Genomic DNA, 17,984 nt, shown 5'->3' on the forward strand with positions numbered 1-17,984 from the left:
TGTCCAGGCTGCCCCCTCTCCCCATGTTGTTCCCACTCCTCAGGAGGAGAAATCTCGCTTAGGGTTGGATAGTTTGACTCAAGGAAGGTACCGACAAGTGACCCCACAGCCATGAAGGGAGGGCTGAGAGGGTAGCAGAGGAAATCACCGAGTTCAGATATCATTAGAGCCTTTCTGTTTGACGTGGCTGTTCCTTCTGTGCTGCGCGTCTGACAGAGTCCCAGTGACTTTCTCTGTCGATCCCTGTTTCTGGAGTAGGGTTCCCTGCTTCCAGGGGCTGTTGCTGCCTCATCCCTCCGCAGTATGTCCCCCCACTTGAAGGAACCCCCTGTGAAGCTGACTTCTTTCCTGTGCTGGCCCCTCCTGGACGGGGTGAGAGGGGTCAGGAGCCAGAGCTTCCCTAGACCTGGTGGGCATTCTCCGGAGGTAGGGGAGGGAGGGGGCTCCCTCCAGCCCTTTTCCTGCCACCCACTTGTGTTTCCCCTGCTCTCCTTCAAGTTCCCAGTGGTTTGAAAGTCAGTTTATGTCCATCTGGAGTGATCTGAGCTGAAAGGGGAGGAATCTGTATGCAGGACAATGTACATAATTTGCAGGGCCTGGTGCAAAGTGAAGATGGGGGCCCCTAGTTCAGATGTTATTCACAATTTCAAGATGATGAAAGCAGAGCATTACACCAGACCCAGGAGCCTTCTGAATTCAGGGCCCCATGTGATCGCACAGGGCACACACTCATGAAGCCGGGCCCAGCTGCACGAGCCTGTGGATGCCACAGACCAGCTCTTGTCTCCCTTTAGACATGCCTTGGGTTCCTTCCCACCTCACTGAGTCTCTTGAACCCTTCACTTTTATTTTTTTAGATTAAAATTTTTTTTTTCTGGTCATGCCATGCAGCATGTGGGATCTTAGTTCCCTGATCAGGATAGAACCCCTCGTCCCTGCATTGGAAGTGTGGAGTCTTAACCACTGGACCACCAGGGAACTCCCAAAGCCTTCACTTTTCACAGAGCTTTTCCCACCCTCCTGGAGTTTACTGTCTGCTACAGTAGAGGTGCCATCAGGGGCTCATTGCCCCTCTTCGTTCCTTGTACCTCTCTTCATTCCTTGTGCTGAGTTTACTCTTGAGCTTCAAGGAGGAACTGTATTTTTATCTGCTGGTGGCAGAGCACACAAAGTTGTTAAAATATGCAGGCACCATTGCATGGTTTGAGTCCCCTAAAAATCTGTATTCATGCAGCCCAACCCCCTCCCACTTCACCAGTTCAGGGCCAGCTGTAGCGGTTAAACCAGGTAGCAAACGTCTCTGAAATGGAGGGATATGATAAAGCAGAGCCAACTCAGGAAAAGGGCTTGCAGGCTGTGTGTGATTTGGGGGCACAGAGGCAGTTCTGTTTCTGTACCTCAAGGGCCTCAGAGGGGTGCAGAGGATCTTGGACCAAGGGTCCCTGAGAATTCAGACGGTTCTCCCTGGTACCAGGGCACAGAAGACTGGACTCGATGGGGCCAGTGATGCAGTGAGCCAGGCCTCCACTCTCCCTGACGATAGAGCGCCGCACGTGCTTCACAGGGTGTCAGCTGGTCAACTGAGAAACCCAGTCGGACCTCTCCTTGACGGTGGATAAGGCTCAGATATCTGCTCCAGATATCTACATGATAAAATCCCATAAGAGAGGGGCTTGAAGCGTGAAGTGCCAGCTCCTATATGAGGCAGTGGAACTTCCCAGTGGGAGGTGGGCTTGGCCATCTGCAAAGGTCACTTCTTCCTGGTGAGCAGGTCCTCCAAGGAGACCACAGGAGGTTGGAGGCTGCCTGGAAGGGAGTGTCAGTCATTTAAACAGAAAGGCCTGGATGTCAGAGTGTATGTTTGTCCAACTTAGGTGGCCCTTCTCCGTTCTTAAGACAGTTCTGACACAAGATCGGGTGTGAGTCGCCTCATCTAGAGTGCGTACCTCCCGACAAGGGCGGATGCACTGCCAGGCTGTCCCTCGCTTTGTCTGCTCCTCCCTGCCAAGCACTGCCTGCTTGGTGTCTGCATACCTTCACTCTCTTTCATCTCAAAGGAATTTCAGAGCATGTCTGAGCATGTCTGAACGTACAGATTATGTAATGAGGGCATGTCTGTGTGTCTGTAGACTGGTTCCAGACACCACTATGGGATGGGCCACCTCCAGATGGTGTCCTGTGACTTTGCTTCTTATTCATGTCATGCTGGACTCTTGGAAATCTGGTCCTGGGTGGGGTTTCTTTGGGTCTGGGAATTGGGAGAGGAACAGAAGGCCATTTGCTCATTGCCATGCAAGTCACACCCCTCTGAGAGGAGTGGCTGGCTGGCTGCATGGTGATGCTAGAGAACAGGCCTGGACAACTAAATCTGACCTTTATCATCCGGAAGGGTATTTCCCTTTATGTGATTGACATGGCTGAAAGAAAAGAGGCAGAGCTTGCTCCAGCCATACTCCAAGAGTTTACTCTTATCTGTTGTTGTTCAGTCGCTCGGTCATGTCTGACTCTTTGTGACCCCACAGACTGTAGCCCACCAGGCTCCTCTGTCCATGGGATTTCCCAGGCGAGAATACTGGAGTGGGTTGCCATGCCCTCCTCCAGGGGATCTTCCCGACCCAGGGATCGAACCCGCATCTCCTGCTTTGGAAGGCGGATTCTTTACCACTGAGCCACCTGGGGAAGCCCTGACTCCATCTCTTTTACCCCAAAACTTGCAAAAAAAGGTGTGGGGAAGAGTCTTTAAGTAACAGATTCTAATTTCCTGGGATTCTTACCACTAAAAATCCTTCCTAACATCAATCCCTCCTACTGTGGTCACATGAACTGATTCTCCCTGGCCCTGGCTCAGTGGAAACAGCTGTCCACAGCAAGCAGAAACATTTGTTTAGTGCGGGATTAAGCATTAACAATAGGATGGAAAATTGGAGGAGAGGAAAGGTTTCCATTTAGTTTCTTTTTTTTTTTCTTTCTTATGAAAAGTTACTGCCCTTCTGGGTTCTTTTGCTGTTGGCTCGACTTCTGGACTCCTTGCTTCTTGGAGCCAGCTGGAGCTTCTCCAGAGACCTGTGCCTGTAGACTTAAGCCATGTTTCAGAAATATGCTTCCCAGATTCTGCGTAAGCACGAAGGACTTGATTTGGATGCTATCCTTGTAGCGGCCACGCTCCATAATAGCAAAGAACCAGCTGCCGTCTTTGGGAAACCTGTCCAGGAAAAGCAGTCATCCAGAATTTCCGGGACAAATTCTCCTTTGAGATGGGTGAAGCTGGGAGCTGCCTATGTTATGAATCACCAGGTCATCTGCAGCCTGCCCGAAGCAGACGGCTGAAGGCTGAGGGAAGAACAGATAGAAAAGGATGAGTTCTCCCTGAAAAGGGTCCCCACTGCCTCTGCCAACTTGGCTCCATCTCCCCCTCAAGCTCTCAGATGCTCCAACCCAGTGGGGACTTGTAGGCACCTGGTGCTTGGGATCAGGGTTCTCAGGCTGGCATTGAGGGGGTTAAGGCAGTGACCAGATAGCAGCCTTTTGGCAGCAAAGCCCTCCTCAGCAGAAGGAAGGATATAGCTGTATGAACTGCCTGCTTAACAATGCCTCGCATGTCCCCAGGGGCCCGCCTGCAAATAGATTTCATCTTGCTTTCTCTTGTACTTTTCAAAGCTTCCTGTTTTCTCACGGTCCTTTTGGACAGTTTACAGTCTCTCTCTCCCTCCCTCCCTCTCTCTCCCTTTGAGGAAAGGAACACCCTTCTTATTAAAAGAGAGAGAGAGAGAAGGATGTAAGGGAAGGGCAGCTTAACGGAGGCCATTCTCCGGGGCTGCAGGCTGCAGCTCTTTGACCTTTCCTCTCAGAGCAGGGAAACAGGTTTCCTGGAGCATCGCAGTCTCAGTTGTGTGCCTCTGCGTGTCTGGTGGGCCTCTGGCGACCGGCCCAGTGGCTGCCCACTGCCATCGCCCTGCCTCTGTGCATAGTGGCTTCTCTGTGACTCCGGCTATCAGCACTGTCACTGGGACTCGCGGGAAGTTGCCTGGACCAAGGAGGGACTGGGCGCCAGGAGGCGGAGTTAGGAGCTTCTATGCAGAGAAGGGGACAGGGCACCTGCCCGCTGTTTAAAGGGCTGATGGAGGGTCAGGGAGCCAGGTGATAGGCTCCCCAGAGCCTGCAATCTAGGGTGAACCTTCTCTCTCCATCCACATTTCCCAGGGCTGCGTGAGCCACATCTGCTTCCATTTCTATGATGCCTCAAGTAACCTGGCAGCTGTTTACTCGAAGGATTCTTCACTTGTTCCTTCCTTAGTGGGCCTTCCATGTAATTTGGTTTTAAAAGACAGCACCCTCATCCTCAAGGAACTTAACCATTTCTGGAGGGTGAAATGTACGTGATCGTGGCAGTAATGAGCTAATATTTATCGAGCGCTTACAATTTGCTAAGCCCTTTACCTGGACCAAGAACTCGCATGGGAAACTGTGATTACCATGGACATTTTACAGACGAGAAAATGGAGCAAGTTCTGTATCGCTCTGGGGTTTCACTATTGTCTCTCTGCTCTGCTGTCTATTACACTTTGAGATCCACTTCCCTTTTTAAAAGTAGGTTTAAAGGTGGGTATAGGTGGAAAAGCTGATATTTAATGTCAAAGGCACACTAATACTGCTCATTAGAGCAACTAAGAGTTAAGGAGGGCTGGACTGGTTGAGACGACCACCTGCAAGATGAAATCTGACTCCTCATCACTCCAGCAGCTTTCTGCATCAACACCTATCCTGGCTTTAATTTCCACAGACCTCGGCAGGAGGCGATTCAGCAAGTCTTGACTTGGGCAGGCTCTGCACCTCACATCTTGTCTTAAGGGGGCTGTGTATATGACTGCTTTCCAGGAGAAGCTAGAGTTTTGATGCTCCCCCACAACCCTTCTCCCTGTCCACCTAACTCCTCTCCTCCACTACAGTGATTCTGCTTAGAGATCACACCAAACCCCACCTGAGGGCACCATCTTTAATTGACACAATCCTCTTTCTCTGGCCTCTCTTCACTAATGGTTACTGAAAGGCCTCTCCAACTTTCACAGACACAGAAAATCTCCATATATTTGTGTGTTGTCATGTGAGGACGATCCTCTAAGGATGACAAGGCCAGGTGTTCTGGATAAGAACCCAAGGGCTCCGTGGAAGGGCCAGAGGCTGAGAGGAAGAAGCTAAGGGTACCTACCACTGAGATGTGAATGGTGTTCAGGTACTTCAAGTCCTGAGTTAATTGCTTCTATCTTTCTGCCACTGAGGATTTTGGTTTGCAAACTAGTGTGAATAGCTTTAGTGGTAACAAGAGAGAGAGTTAGTGATGGCTGCTTTGTGGAACTTCTGCATGAGGAAGTCATATTTTCCCTGACTTGGTTGTTTATTTCCTAACCATACACTTAGACATTCATTAAATGTTATTGTGTATGTAGCCTTGTGCTGAATTACTGGGGTTGGCCACACAGAGAAGGAAGGTGGCTACATTTCTGAATACCAGAAATGGTATCTTATTTGAGGACAAATAAAATATTATTTGTCCTCAAAATATTATTTATTTTATTTGAGGACACTTTTAGTGTCCTCAAAATTTTCAGAGCTAACACATTATTTCTTATCCCTGGGAAAGCTCTCCACTGGCTACCAGTAAGCTATCATAAACCATAAAAAATGGTATATAAAACCATGGTATATTAAAAATATAAAAATTTTATAAACCATGGTGTATAAAAATTAAGTTTTATCAACAACAACAAAATTTGTCTCCTTTACCAATCACACATAAGAATATATAGCTGATGAGTCATGTCCCACAGTGGATCTTCTTCCCTGAGGCAATAAACCTTGACTTCAGGAGACAATCAGTTCAGTTCAGTCGCTCAGTCATGTCTTTGCAACCCTATGAACCGCAGCACGCCAGGCCTCTCTGTCCATCACCAACTTCTGGAGTTTACCCAAACTCATGTCCACTGAGTCGGTGATGCCATCCAACCATCTTATCCTCTGTCGTCCCCTTCTCCTCCTGCCTTCAATCTTTCCCAGCATCAGGGTCTTTTCAAATGAATCAGCTATTCACAAAGTATTGGAGTTTCAGCTTCAACATCAGTCCTTCCAGTGAACACCCAGGACTGATCTCCTTTAGGATGGACTGGTTGGATCTCCTTGCAATCCAAGGGACTCTCAAGAGTCTTCTCCAACACCACAGTTCAAAAGCATCGATTCTTCAGCACTCAGCTTTCTTTATAGTCCAACTCTCACATCCATACATGACTGCTGGAAAAACCATAGCCTTGACTAGATGGACCTTTGTTGGCAAAGTAATGTCTCTGCTTTTTAATATTCTGTCTATGTTGGTCATAACTTTGTTTCCAAGGAGTAAGCGTCTTTTAATTTCATGGCTGCAATCACCATCTACAGTGATTTTGGAACCCCCCCAAAATAAAGTTGGACACTGTTTCCACTGTTTCCCCATCTATTTCCCATGAAGTGATGGGACCAGATGCCATGATTTTAGTTTTCTGAATGTTGAGCTTTAAGCCAGCTTTTTCATTCTCCTCTTTCACTTTCATCAAGAGGCTCTTTAGTTCCTCTTCACTTTCTGCCCTAAGGGTGGTGTCATCTGCATATCTGAGGTTATTGATGTTTCTCCTGGCAATCTTGATTCCAGCTTGTGCTTCATTCAGACCAGCGTTTCTCATGATGTACTCCTCTGCATATAAGTTAAATAAGCAGGGTGACAATATGCAGCCTTGACGTATTCCTTTTCCTATTTGGAACCAGTCTGTTGTTCCATGTCCAGTTCTAACTGTTGCTTCCTGACCTGCATTCAGGTTTCTCAAGAGGTAGGTCAGGTGGTCTGGAATTCCCATCTCCTTCAGAATTTTCCACAGTTCATTGTGATCCACATAGTCAAAGGCTTTGGTATGGTCAATAAAGCAGAAATAGATGTTTTTCTGGAACTCTCTTGCTTTTTCGATGATTGGAAACAATATCATTTATTAAAATGATATAACATCCTGTTGTCCCCATGTACCACTAAAATGACCCATAAAGTTCAGAACTGAATGAATTGATCTAGAAAAGCATGAGTATAGAAAATACGCCCTCAGCTATGATGATCATAAAAGGTTGCTTGTCCAAAACTGAGGAAGAATCTGGCAGTAGCCCTCATGCTGTGTGCACGCCTGTGTGTGTTGGGTGGCGGCGGGCTATCATGAGGGGCAGAGGGGCTGTGGCCACAGGCGGGGAATTGCTCTAACCCCAGAGTCACAGCCAGTTGCAGTACAATAAGCTGTGGGTCGTTATCACAATAGTAATAGTTCCCTTGTCTATAGTGTTAAGGTTGATGAAATGTCTGAAGACAATGAAGAGACTATTCTTGTGCCACAACAAAAACAAAAGGCACTCCACATATTCTTCAAGGTTAGGTTCAAATTTTGTCTCCTTTATAAAACCTTTTCAGACCAATCCAGCTTCTAATACCTCAGCAACCAGAGATGATAACTAAAAGTGGAATATCAGCCTCCATGAAGCCATTGAAGGAAGAAGGCACCCATTTATTCCTTCAGTTCTCTCTCTCTGTCCTGCCTATAATACCACCAGACCCATCCAGGCTTGGACAAGTGCAGTAGCTTAATTGATCTTCCAGACCCTAGCCCCTCTCTCCCTGCATCTCTTGTGCTTATCTCCCCATGACTCTTGCTCTTTTCAGACCTGCTTAATGTGCCTCACCCCTTCACTCACTCAGCAGAGGCTTAATAAGGACCTATCGTGTCAGCCTGGTGCTAGGCAGGGATTATAACAAAAAGGCACGCAGAGCCTTTAGAGATGCCTCTGTCTAATGAAGGGCTGTTCAGCTCAGCAACTTCAACAGCAGCATTGTTCCAAATAGTCAGGAACTATCCCGTGAACCAAATGAGAGACATCTTTTCTAAGATGACCCATGACTGGAAATACCTAGTGTAGAATCTCTAGATACATTTTTCTTCTTAGCCAGGGCAGAGAACTGAAACTAAGCTTATAAAGAAAACTCTATCAGAACTTTCACATGTGAGCAAAATTGAGCCACAGGCTGATAGATCTTTATGAACTGTCTCTGTTAAGGATAAAAAGAAAGCAAGTGTCCATACTTTTTCTTAAGTCAGACCCACTCTCTCAGCATCTCCCCTCTTGGGCCACCTTTTCCAGATGAATGTGGTGAGGATGCTCTGAACACTGGGTGTGGGGCACCAGCATGCTGCATTCATTCTTGCTAGTAAGGAAGTGGAAAGGGGAAAAGCACGTAAAACCCCCAAATGTGAATCATTTAAAAATATAGAACCAGCCATTCATTGCCCATGCATAGATTATCTGTGAAAAATCTGCAGTCCCAGGATGGCTTCCTCTTACTGCCCAGCGTTCTGTTAGTCTGAGTGCCCAAGGTCACAGCTATTGGCCAGCTCAGCTCTCAACTGCCATGGCCACCTGAAGACAATATGGTCTGCATTAATAAAAGTTCCACCCAGAGCCTCCTCACTGGCGCCGACACCATGTCTCAGTGAGAAAGGAAAACTGGCGTCTGCTTCAGTGGACACCGCACTCCACGCGCTCTCTGCAGGCCCTGCTCACTCCGTTTCTCTACCCTCTGGTGTGGGCCTCGGAGGCTGGGAAGGGAGGAGGGAGAGAGCGTTCCTCCCCTGAACCTGGAGTCCCAGCACAGACACAGAGTCCTTCTCGGCATTCCTCACAGCACAGCCGAGCAAGGGCTGGAGCTTCCAAACCCCACTCTGGGGAAGCCTGGGGACAAGAAAAGCAAGGAGAGCAGGCACAACAGCTGCTCCTGTCTCCCACCCTCAGCATCTGCACGTCCTGCCTTCAAACAGGCAGTTCTGCTGTTCCCATGGGAGCTAGGGAACTGCTGGTGTGGTCCATCATGTATTTGCAATTTGATGGAAATAGGAATGAGAAGAAAAGAAGTGACTAAAACAGGTTGGCTTTTGGATACCTAGGATGATATTTTCAGTACTTCAAATCTCTACCCAGAGAACAGACACAGTCCTCCCTTTATACACTGTTCCTTTTAACTCCCCATAGTCAGCAAATTAAAAAAATTAGAGAAGCATTGTTGATACAGTCTAATGGAAGAGTTATGTTGGGGGAAACTGTGATACATGCTGACTGATGATATGGTCTCTGGTGTCCAAGGCCCTGAGTTCATCATCCCAGATCCAGCACCCATAAGCTGTGTGTGCCCTGGCCAGCCTTTCATCTTAACCCCTCAGTTTGTCCATCCGTAAAATGGGGATGAGAACAGCACCTATCTCATAGGACTCATGTGAGTTAAGTGAAATAGTCCGTGGCAGACTTGGGATAGGCCTTTCCATATTGTAAATACTCCATAAATACTAACCAAGTCATCATATCCTTATCATTATAGTGAAGCATACTTTCAGCAATTGCTTTTCAGAGAAGATCTCCTTTTCGAAAGGTTGTGTTCAAAAGAAGCTTCAATAGCTTTGCAGTTTTTACCTTGAGTTTAAAAATCCCTGTACAACAGGAATAAAATCTCATGAATCCATCCCTCCCTGCTCCACCTCTGAGCCTGGGCTCAAGGCAGCCACTCCCTGACTTCCTTGGGGACACTTTATTTGGAAGCAGTTTAAAAATGCCAAGATTCAAACAAAGTAACAGCTCGTCCATCCTCACCCAGGCCTGAGTGTGGTTATCTGGGCAAGGGTCCCACCCATGAGTAAGCTGTATTCTCCTGGTCACTGTCTCGACAGCTTTGTGGGAAGGAATTCAACCGGATGCACAACCTCATGGGCCACATGCACCTGCACTCTGACAGCAAGCCCTTCAAGTGCCTCTACTGCCCCAGCAAGTTCACCCTGAAGGGGAACCTGACACGCCACATGAAAGTGAAGCACGGGGTCATGGAGCGGGGCCTCCATTCTCAAGGTAATCGCCCTTCCAGGAGCCCCGCGGTGGCCGGGCCCAGCGAGTGACGAAATGGGAGCTGAGCTTGTCTTTAGGGAGCTCTACTCTGGGGGTTATTCCTACATTTAAAAAAGGGAGCATCGTCTTCAAGACCACAGCAGAGTAGCAGGAGCAGGTTGGCAACATAACTATAACAAGCGCAGAGTGAATATCTGGAGGTTGTAAGTGAAAGTGATGTAGGTTAGAGCATCATAATGGTGCCGGTCGGCACCACTCTTCATTCTGTGTTCCAGGCCCTGCAGCAAGTGATCTGTCTCTGTGAATATTTATAGTAACTCCAGGTTGGAGGAACTTCTATTATCCCCATATTACAGATAGGGAAGCTGAGGCTTTGAAATATTAACCTGACTCAACTGAAAAGTGGCTGACTGAGAATTTGAACGCAGACCTTTCTGACTCTAAAGCCATACTATATCCTCTTGATCGCACTGCTGTTAAGGGGCAGGCCTGCAAGTTCTGCTGATAGCTGAAGTGTGTCTAGTCTAGGTCTAGGTCTGGCAGGATAGCAGGCTAGGTCTCATCCACCTGCTCACAATCAGAAACTCAAGAGGACAGTTTTCCTGCTTGGAAGGGCCGGTTGGCCACAGGCCGAGCAGGGGCTTCTGTCTCCCCCACCGAGTCCTAACTGAACTGATGGAAAGTTCCTGCCTCCTGTTATCTTCTCAGTCCCTTTCTTTGCAGGAAAGAGTTAATTTCCAGAAGTACTGAACTCAGTAGGTTGTCCTTCAGTAAACAGGCAGTAAATGCTCTCTGTCCAGTGTGGCGTGCTCCATGCCCTGGCAGGCGCAAGGGGAACTGAATCGCCTTGGTTCACCCTCTGGGAGGTCTGTGTGCAGGGAGAGAAGACACATATATGTAACTTGCAGTAGCATGTTAACTGGGCTGATGATCCAAGCACAGGGCAATGCTCTTAGATGTTTTTGCTTGTCCCCAATATTTCACAAAGTAGACTGTGTTGTTCTCATTTTATGTAAGAGGAGACCATGGCCAAGAGGTGTTATAGAAACTGCTCAAGGTCAAACAGCAAGTTGAATGCAGAATTGAGATTCTAACTCAGGAATTTCTGGCTCCAGCCAGTGCTCACTGCACTGGGTAAAAACATGGGTGGTTTGTTCGTATCTGCTGCTTCTTCCCCCCCTTTACAAACGATGTGGTCAACTAGGCACCCATATTCATAAGTAGAATGCATGCATGCACACCCAGCATGAAGCAAAATGATTGTAGCTTTCAGATTTCTGAAACGCCCTCTGAGTTTATGATGACTCCTGGGTGACAGAAAATTGACCATCCTAAAACAAGGCATGGAGTGTGTATAAAAGCCCTGAAAAAATGCTTGTTAAAAACAAAAGCATTTTTTCCCCTTGAGGATGTTCTTTTCCTGAATTATTCTTTGCATCCAGCTATTCTGGATTTTTCCAGAATTAGGTGAAGTTTGCTCAGCCACCACGGCTGGAGACATAGAAGGCAATGAGGAGACAGTGCTCCATCTGAAAGTCTGACTCGGTCACCAGAACTTACCCCACGTGGATGCTCACATCCTTACAGGCACCTAAAGACTGTCATTCTTCTGGAAAAATCAAGAGCATCACTATATTATCAGAGAGTTGCTTTGAAAGTTTGTAACAGACTTCCAACAATGTTAATGCTTTCATCTACAAAAGGCTTTGGCATTTCTTCACTCTAGTTTTTGAAATAGCTCAAGAATCATGACCCAGATTAAAAAGATCCTCCCTGTGTCCCTGACAAGATTAAAGCTACAGATAGCGTCATCGCCTGACAACACCGTAAAGTAGGCAGCCCTGGACATCGGCTTCCTTGGTGTGTCCCCAGCTCAGCAGCCTGCTTCTCCCTGGGCACCAGGGTCTGACCACCCCCCGGCCCTCCCTGCTCTCCTGTTCCTCCCCACCTGTTCCTCCAGGCCTGACCGCTGGCCCACCACGGAAGGGATGGGTCCCGCCTCCCACGTGTCTGTTGGCTGCTGAAAAGCCCATCCCTGAAAGTGAGGCCCGCCCATCTCCCCGTGTCCAGCAGCGAGGACACCTGTGGTTGGGCAGGGGGCTTCGAACGTCTCACCGGACCTTCGTCTGCCCTGCCAGCTCTGTCCGTGCTTGGGGAGCCCTGGACCCAAATGCAATATCTGGTTTTTTTCCACAATGAAAATATCTTTGTTATTTTTTTCTTATGGTAAAATATGTGTTCACTGTTAAAAGTAAAAAGAAATATATTCGAAGTGAAAAGAAAAATGTAAAAATCACCTCATAGTTACCCATTTTTGAGATTTTGACATATATCCTTCCAGATATTTTTTGATAGATAAAATAGAGTCTACACTATAAATATATATATTTTTACTTAAAGTATATAGAGAATACCTTTTATGAGCACTAAGAGGTATCGACATATTATACACATAGAAATACCTTTTATACATATAATACCTTAACTGTTCTTTATGGTCCGAGCCACCAGGGAAGCCCCATGGAGGTACTACTATTTATGTAAACAAACCTCTGTCCTTAGATGGATACGTTGTTTTCACCCATCCTTATACAGTTTGTGCATCTGCCAGACTATTTTCATAGTTTAAGTTTTCAGTTGTGTGATTGGCTAAGTCAAAGGTGTGCTTATTTTTAAAGTTTTTCATGCATGTTGCCACAATCCCCTGAAAGGAGTCACACGGATATCGATTCCAGCTGTGACAAGGCCCATCTCTCTACAGCCTTCTGGGGATTTATCTAGTTTTAAAATGCAAAAATCAGGCTATGCTAACCAGCCCTGGGTTCCACCCAGCGACCCCTTCGGCGGCCTGAACGTGCCTTTGCTCCTGGCAGGTTTTGGAAGGGGGAGAATTGCGCTGGCGCCGACGGCGGGGGCCCTGCGGAGCCTGGAGCAGGAGGAGCCCTTCGACCTGTCCCAGAAGCGCCGGGCCAAGGGGCCAGCCTTCCAGTCGGACGGGGAGAGCGCCCGGGGCAGCTCCTGCCACGAGGAGGAGGACGAGGACAACTGCTACGAGGTGGAGCCGGACAGCCCGGGCCTCGGGCCCCGCGGCCCGCCGCTTTGCGCGCCGCAGGACCTGTCTGCCAAGCCGGAGCCGGGCCCCGGGGAGGAGGCGCCCGCCGAGGAGGCCTCGCCTCCGGGGGCCCGGCCGCTGAAGAGCCGAGATAGCCTGGGGCCCGAGGGCGGCCCCGAGCGAGAGTTCGCCCGCAGAGACGAGCGGCCTGGCCTCCGGGTCCTGCCGAGCACCCGGAGGGGCCCAGCCTTTTCTGATTACTTGTACTTCAAGCACAGAGATGAGAGTTTAAAAGAATTACTGGAGAGGAAAATGGAAAAACAAGCAGTGCTTTTGGGGATCTAAGTGGACGGTTTAAGAATTACACTTGGAAAATGAGAGCTAGGCAGTGCAGATACAGCTTTCCGCATGAGCTCTCATTTGCTGGAGAGGAGAAGGGCACAAATCTTGACAAAGGGCGCAGACTAAATGAGTAGAGAAGGAAATGCTTCTCAGATCTTGCATTTGGGCCCTTGATTTTTAACACACATGAAGGGCCTTCTTCAATGTTGTTTCATGGATCTCCAATACAGTTAACTGTACATTCTCTTCTAGACATCTAATTGTAAGCTGATGCTGAGGTGCTTTTAGAAATTCTATTTTCCATTGACTAACATGGTAAATTTCTTTCTAGTTGCAAAAATATGGTGCTTGACATATTACTTTATTAATGACTCTTTAGTTGAATTTGTGAAAGTTATATTTTTCCAGATAGATGAAAATTGTAGTAGTGGTATATATTTTTAAAATCTCTTTATTAAATAATCAAAAAAATATCAGAAATGACAGAGGGTGAGTTTTTAAAGAGGATGTTCTTGAGTAGTTGCTGCAGATATAAGATAAAATTTCAAGAGAATGTGATTCATTTTGATTAAGGAAAAACCAGCAGTGCTTAGATTCCTGCCTGGGTCTGCCTTGTTCGGCTCCCGCTGCCTTCATCAGATGTGGCATTGGAGCATCTTTTCTGATGTCCCAGCAGTGCTCAGTGTCTGCAGGCTAACCCTGAGTCCTGAGCAGGGCTCCCTCCTGGAGACCTTGCTCCAAGGCCTCATCCTGTGAAGCGGCTGCAGGAAGAGCCGGCAGCCTGTGAGCAGTGGATTTCTCGTCAGTGCTGAAGCTGCGGGGCTGGGGGTGGGTGGGGGGAGGAATTCTCCCTGAAATTTAAGCTCTAACTTGTTTAGAGTATTGGAATAACCATTGCTAGGAAAGCAGTTGCGGGGCTGTGTTCTCAGTGCTGCCTGCACATTAGAATCATCTCAGTAGTAGTAGTGTTAGCTGCTCGGTTGTGTCCAACTCTTTGCGACCTCACGGACTGTAGCCCGCCAGGCTCCTCTGTCCTTGGGATTCTCCAGGCAAGAATATTGGAGTGGGTTGCCATTTTCTTCTCCAGAGGATTTTCCCAACGCAGGAATCAAACCCGGGTCTTCTGCGTTGCAGGTGTATTCTTTACCATCTGAGCTATAGGGAAGTCCCAGAATCATCTCAGGGAGCCTTAAAAAAAAATACTAATGCTGGGGCCTGGGCCCCTGAGGCCCTGATTGAATTGGTCTAGAGGGGAGCTCTGGCATTGGTTATTTTCCAAATTGCCCCAGATGACTCTTATGTGTAGCGAGAGTTGAGAAAGATCGACTAGGATAAAATAGTGGCTCCCACGACCCCCTCACAAGGATTCCATAAATATTTCTGCTTCTGGCTTTACTCATTAAGATAGAAAGCAGGAGACCTTGAGATCATTCTGCTGACTTAGGCCTTCTTACCTGTTCTGTCAGAACCTCACGAGAGGAGACACACACACACACACACACACACACACACACACACACACACTGTATAAACACACAGTTTTTTTTTTAATAGAACATGATGCCTGTGATGTTTATGATCACTTAATATGTTTAAAAGTACATAGTCAGCCTACAATGACTAATTATTTCTTCCTAGATTCGTGAACCATGATTCCAGTGAGTGGTGGTGACTGAAGCGTGGTCTGAGCCCAGCAGGTGGGCTTTCCTTAGGCGCTGGATTCTGACAGAGCAGTGCTGGCCAGATGTCACATACATGTGACTGCCCGCAAGCAGTGACCCTCTGGTACTGTGTCTGTGTTTATGTAAAAACTGCTTCTTGGTAGTTTCAACTCTTATTTGTAGAGCTAGGTACTGTTTATTGTTTGCTTCTTCTCCTCCCAAAATTCCCAGTACATTTCATTAGACAGTCTGACCCATCTCTGACTGTGGGATGCTGTTTTTCTTTTTCTCTTGGTAAGGTGCTTCCCCATCAGCCTCATCTAGTCCTCGTCAGTCACGCACGCACTTTGTCAGCCCCTGATGCAGCTCCTCCTGCCACTTTGCTTAGGTTCCTTCCTCCAGCATTACCACCACAGCTTGCCAAAGCCGTTTGAGTTCCCTGCAGCCTTCCTTGCTTGTCTCAGGGTCAGGGCACCTGCAAAGGGGATGGTAAAGGGAGGATCATGGGTTTCTGCAGTTACCAGAACAACTCTGAGTCAAGAACCTACCCAGAGGATAGGACCCAAAGGATCCAAACCTATCCTTCCGAGGGGCCATTTGCTTTCCATTCATCATTTTTAATATAGCTCGTCAGTGCCTCCAATGACGTCACTCGGAGACTGGCAGAGTGGTCTCTGAAACCTCCAGCTCTCAGGGGCCTGTTACATATTCATTCTTTCAGCAGCCAGGTGTTGAGCACCTGCCATAAAGGCTGCAGATTTCAGTTTGTTCTGGGTGTGCCAAACTGAAATAGGAACTAGGAGATCTTAAATAGCAAGTTTATAGACTTTTCCACCCAAAAAGAGTCAGGTGGGAGTGTTTGAGGAACAAGTTAATGTTGAGATGGAAAGAGTGTGGTCCAGAATGGTGGTTTCCACATTGTGTGTTGAGAAGCAAGAGGTCCTCTTAGACCTTCTAGAGCTGCTAGAGGAGAAGAAATTCTCAGCCTTCATCCCCACTTCACTCAGAGCAGCTCCAATTCCATCTGTTTTATTTGTTAGACTTCCAAGTAAAATTTCATTTGGAGGAAGAAAAAAGGGTCTAGGAAAAGTAATAAAAAAAATTGTTATGGAATGTATTCTAAAGCCTGTTTTTCATTCTTGACTCTATGAGAGATGTAGATATAATTAGCTATAACCTGCTGATTAATACGCCTTGACCTTCTGAGAACCAAGTCTAAAACCTTGGTTTTGTGTGTGACCAACATCCTGATTTGCCTGGGACAACCTAGGTTTATACCTCTTGTCCCCACGTAGTCACTAAGAGTGTCACCTTAACTCTCAAAAATGTTCCAGTTTGGGTGATGAATTATATGGGCACCCTATGCATAAGTACAGAGCACAGAGCTAAGGGAAGGGATGGCCAACCTTGCCTAGAGCTGTTAATAAGGCAGAACGCAAGCCTGAAAGAGAAGCCATAAGGCCTTTCTCAGAGAACTAAGGGATGAAACCATCCAAGGTCATCAGCACTTGCGCGGCCAGGATAGCATGACATGTATCACGTTGTGCCACTTTGAAAATAGGTCCTGACCAGATGCTTTCCAGGCTTTTCACCGCTGTCTTTGAACCGACCAACTGACCCATCCAAGTGGCATATTTTCTGTTAATCTTTTTATTCCAGCCTATGATTACCCGCTTTTGTTGCCTTTCAACTCATTCTCTCTTTTTAAAAATTTATCTTCTCACCGGCCATGAGACTGAGGCTGACCTTCCATGATCTCACAAGGGTATCTGGTATATTTGTATATGAGAAGTTGCGTGAGACAGCCAATGTGCACACTGTATTTATTAAGCCCTGAAGGCATTTAATAAAATATTAACATCGTGTTTTGAATTATGATCTTTGTCTGCTTTGCGGGAACAAAATGTAACAGAGCTAACATTTAAAATCCTTCACATATTTGGACAATATTACACCAAATGTTGATTTTGTACAGAATTCTGGCTTGCTATTTAAAACTAAAACTTGAAGTATGTAACAGCCCAAGTTGTGAATATTGCTTTCTGCCTCAGTGAAAAAGCAGTTTACCTGAAAATAGCATGTAACCTATATTTTGTTAATTTAAACAAATAAAGACATGTTGGAAAAAAACTGAGTTAATCATTTGCGAAACCTGAAATTTTACAAGGAAGCTGCCTTTCGCAGTTTCTCACTCCTGCCCTGAGACCTCCCAGCAGAGCAGTTCCCACCGGGGTGCGTCTCGGCCCCAGGGAGACGTGGGTGATGGATTCTCACACCAAGCCTCCAAAAACGGATGAATGAACCTCAGCCCATCAGCAGGCAGGTGACATGTTCCACACCGTCTTCTCTCCTGTTCGGAAGAACTAGTTCTGGAAGGGTGCCATGGGAAAGTGGAAGGTGGAGGCAACACTGTGTTGTTCTGTGTCAAGTCCTTTGTGCAGTGTGCGCTGCAGTGGGCAAGAGCACAGACTCTGGGGCCAGGTTCCTGGGCTCAACGCCCAGCTCTCCCACTTCTAATCTTTGGGTCCTGAGGCCAGTTTGTGAACTTCTGTCTGTGCCTTAGTCTCCTCATCTGTAAAATGGGACCAGGAACAGCGCCATCCTCACCAGGTCATTTTGTGGGTTAAACGAGGTAGTACATGAAGACACTCGTGTGCATGGCTCACAGCATATGCCTCGTAAGACTTAGCTGTTACTATTCACATCAGTGAAGCGGCCAGGAAATGGGACACTCAGCTCCCCCTCTTCAGCAGAGCACCCAGAGCTATGTCAGCGTGGGAAGTTGTCCATCTCCGAGGAAGCTTCCCTTATAAATGTTACTTGCTGTTATGTGCCAAGCGATGTGCCAGGTGCTTTGCACGCTCAACCTCCTTTGAACCTCACACAACCCTGATAGGCAGAGGTGGTTGTCTCCACTTTACTGATGAGGAAATGGAGGTTCAGGAGAGGGAAACAACTTGCTTGGAACAGCTTCATCAGCAAGTTCT

General features: G+C 47.3%; 1 protein-coding gene across 1 annotated transcript in view; it reads left to right on the top strand.

Annotated features, from left to right (window-relative positions):
• ZNF366 (zinc finger protein 366) overlaps positions 1–17,127 on the top strand; it is a 64,542-nt gene extending 47,415 nt beyond the window's left edge. The window contains exons 4-5 of the mRNA XM_055554538.1: positions 9,771–9,945; positions 12,816–17,127. Of these exons, the coding sequence (XP_055410513.1) occupies positions 9,771–9,945; positions 12,816–13,339 (699 nt within the window). The 3' untranslated portion in view covers positions 13,340–17,127. The remainder of the gene's footprint in view (positions 1–9,770; positions 9,946–12,815) is intronic.
• Positions 17,128–17,984: the final 857 nt, after the last annotated feature.

Source organism: Bubalus kerabau, chromosome 18 (genome assembly GCF_029407905.1).
Source record: "Bubalus kerabau isolate K-KA32 ecotype Philippines breed swamp buffalo chromosome 18, PCC_UOA_SB_1v2, whole genome shotgun sequence".
NCBI classification, from domain to species: Eukaryota; Metazoa; Chordata; class Mammalia; order Artiodactyla; family Bovidae; genus Bubalus; species Bubalus kerabau.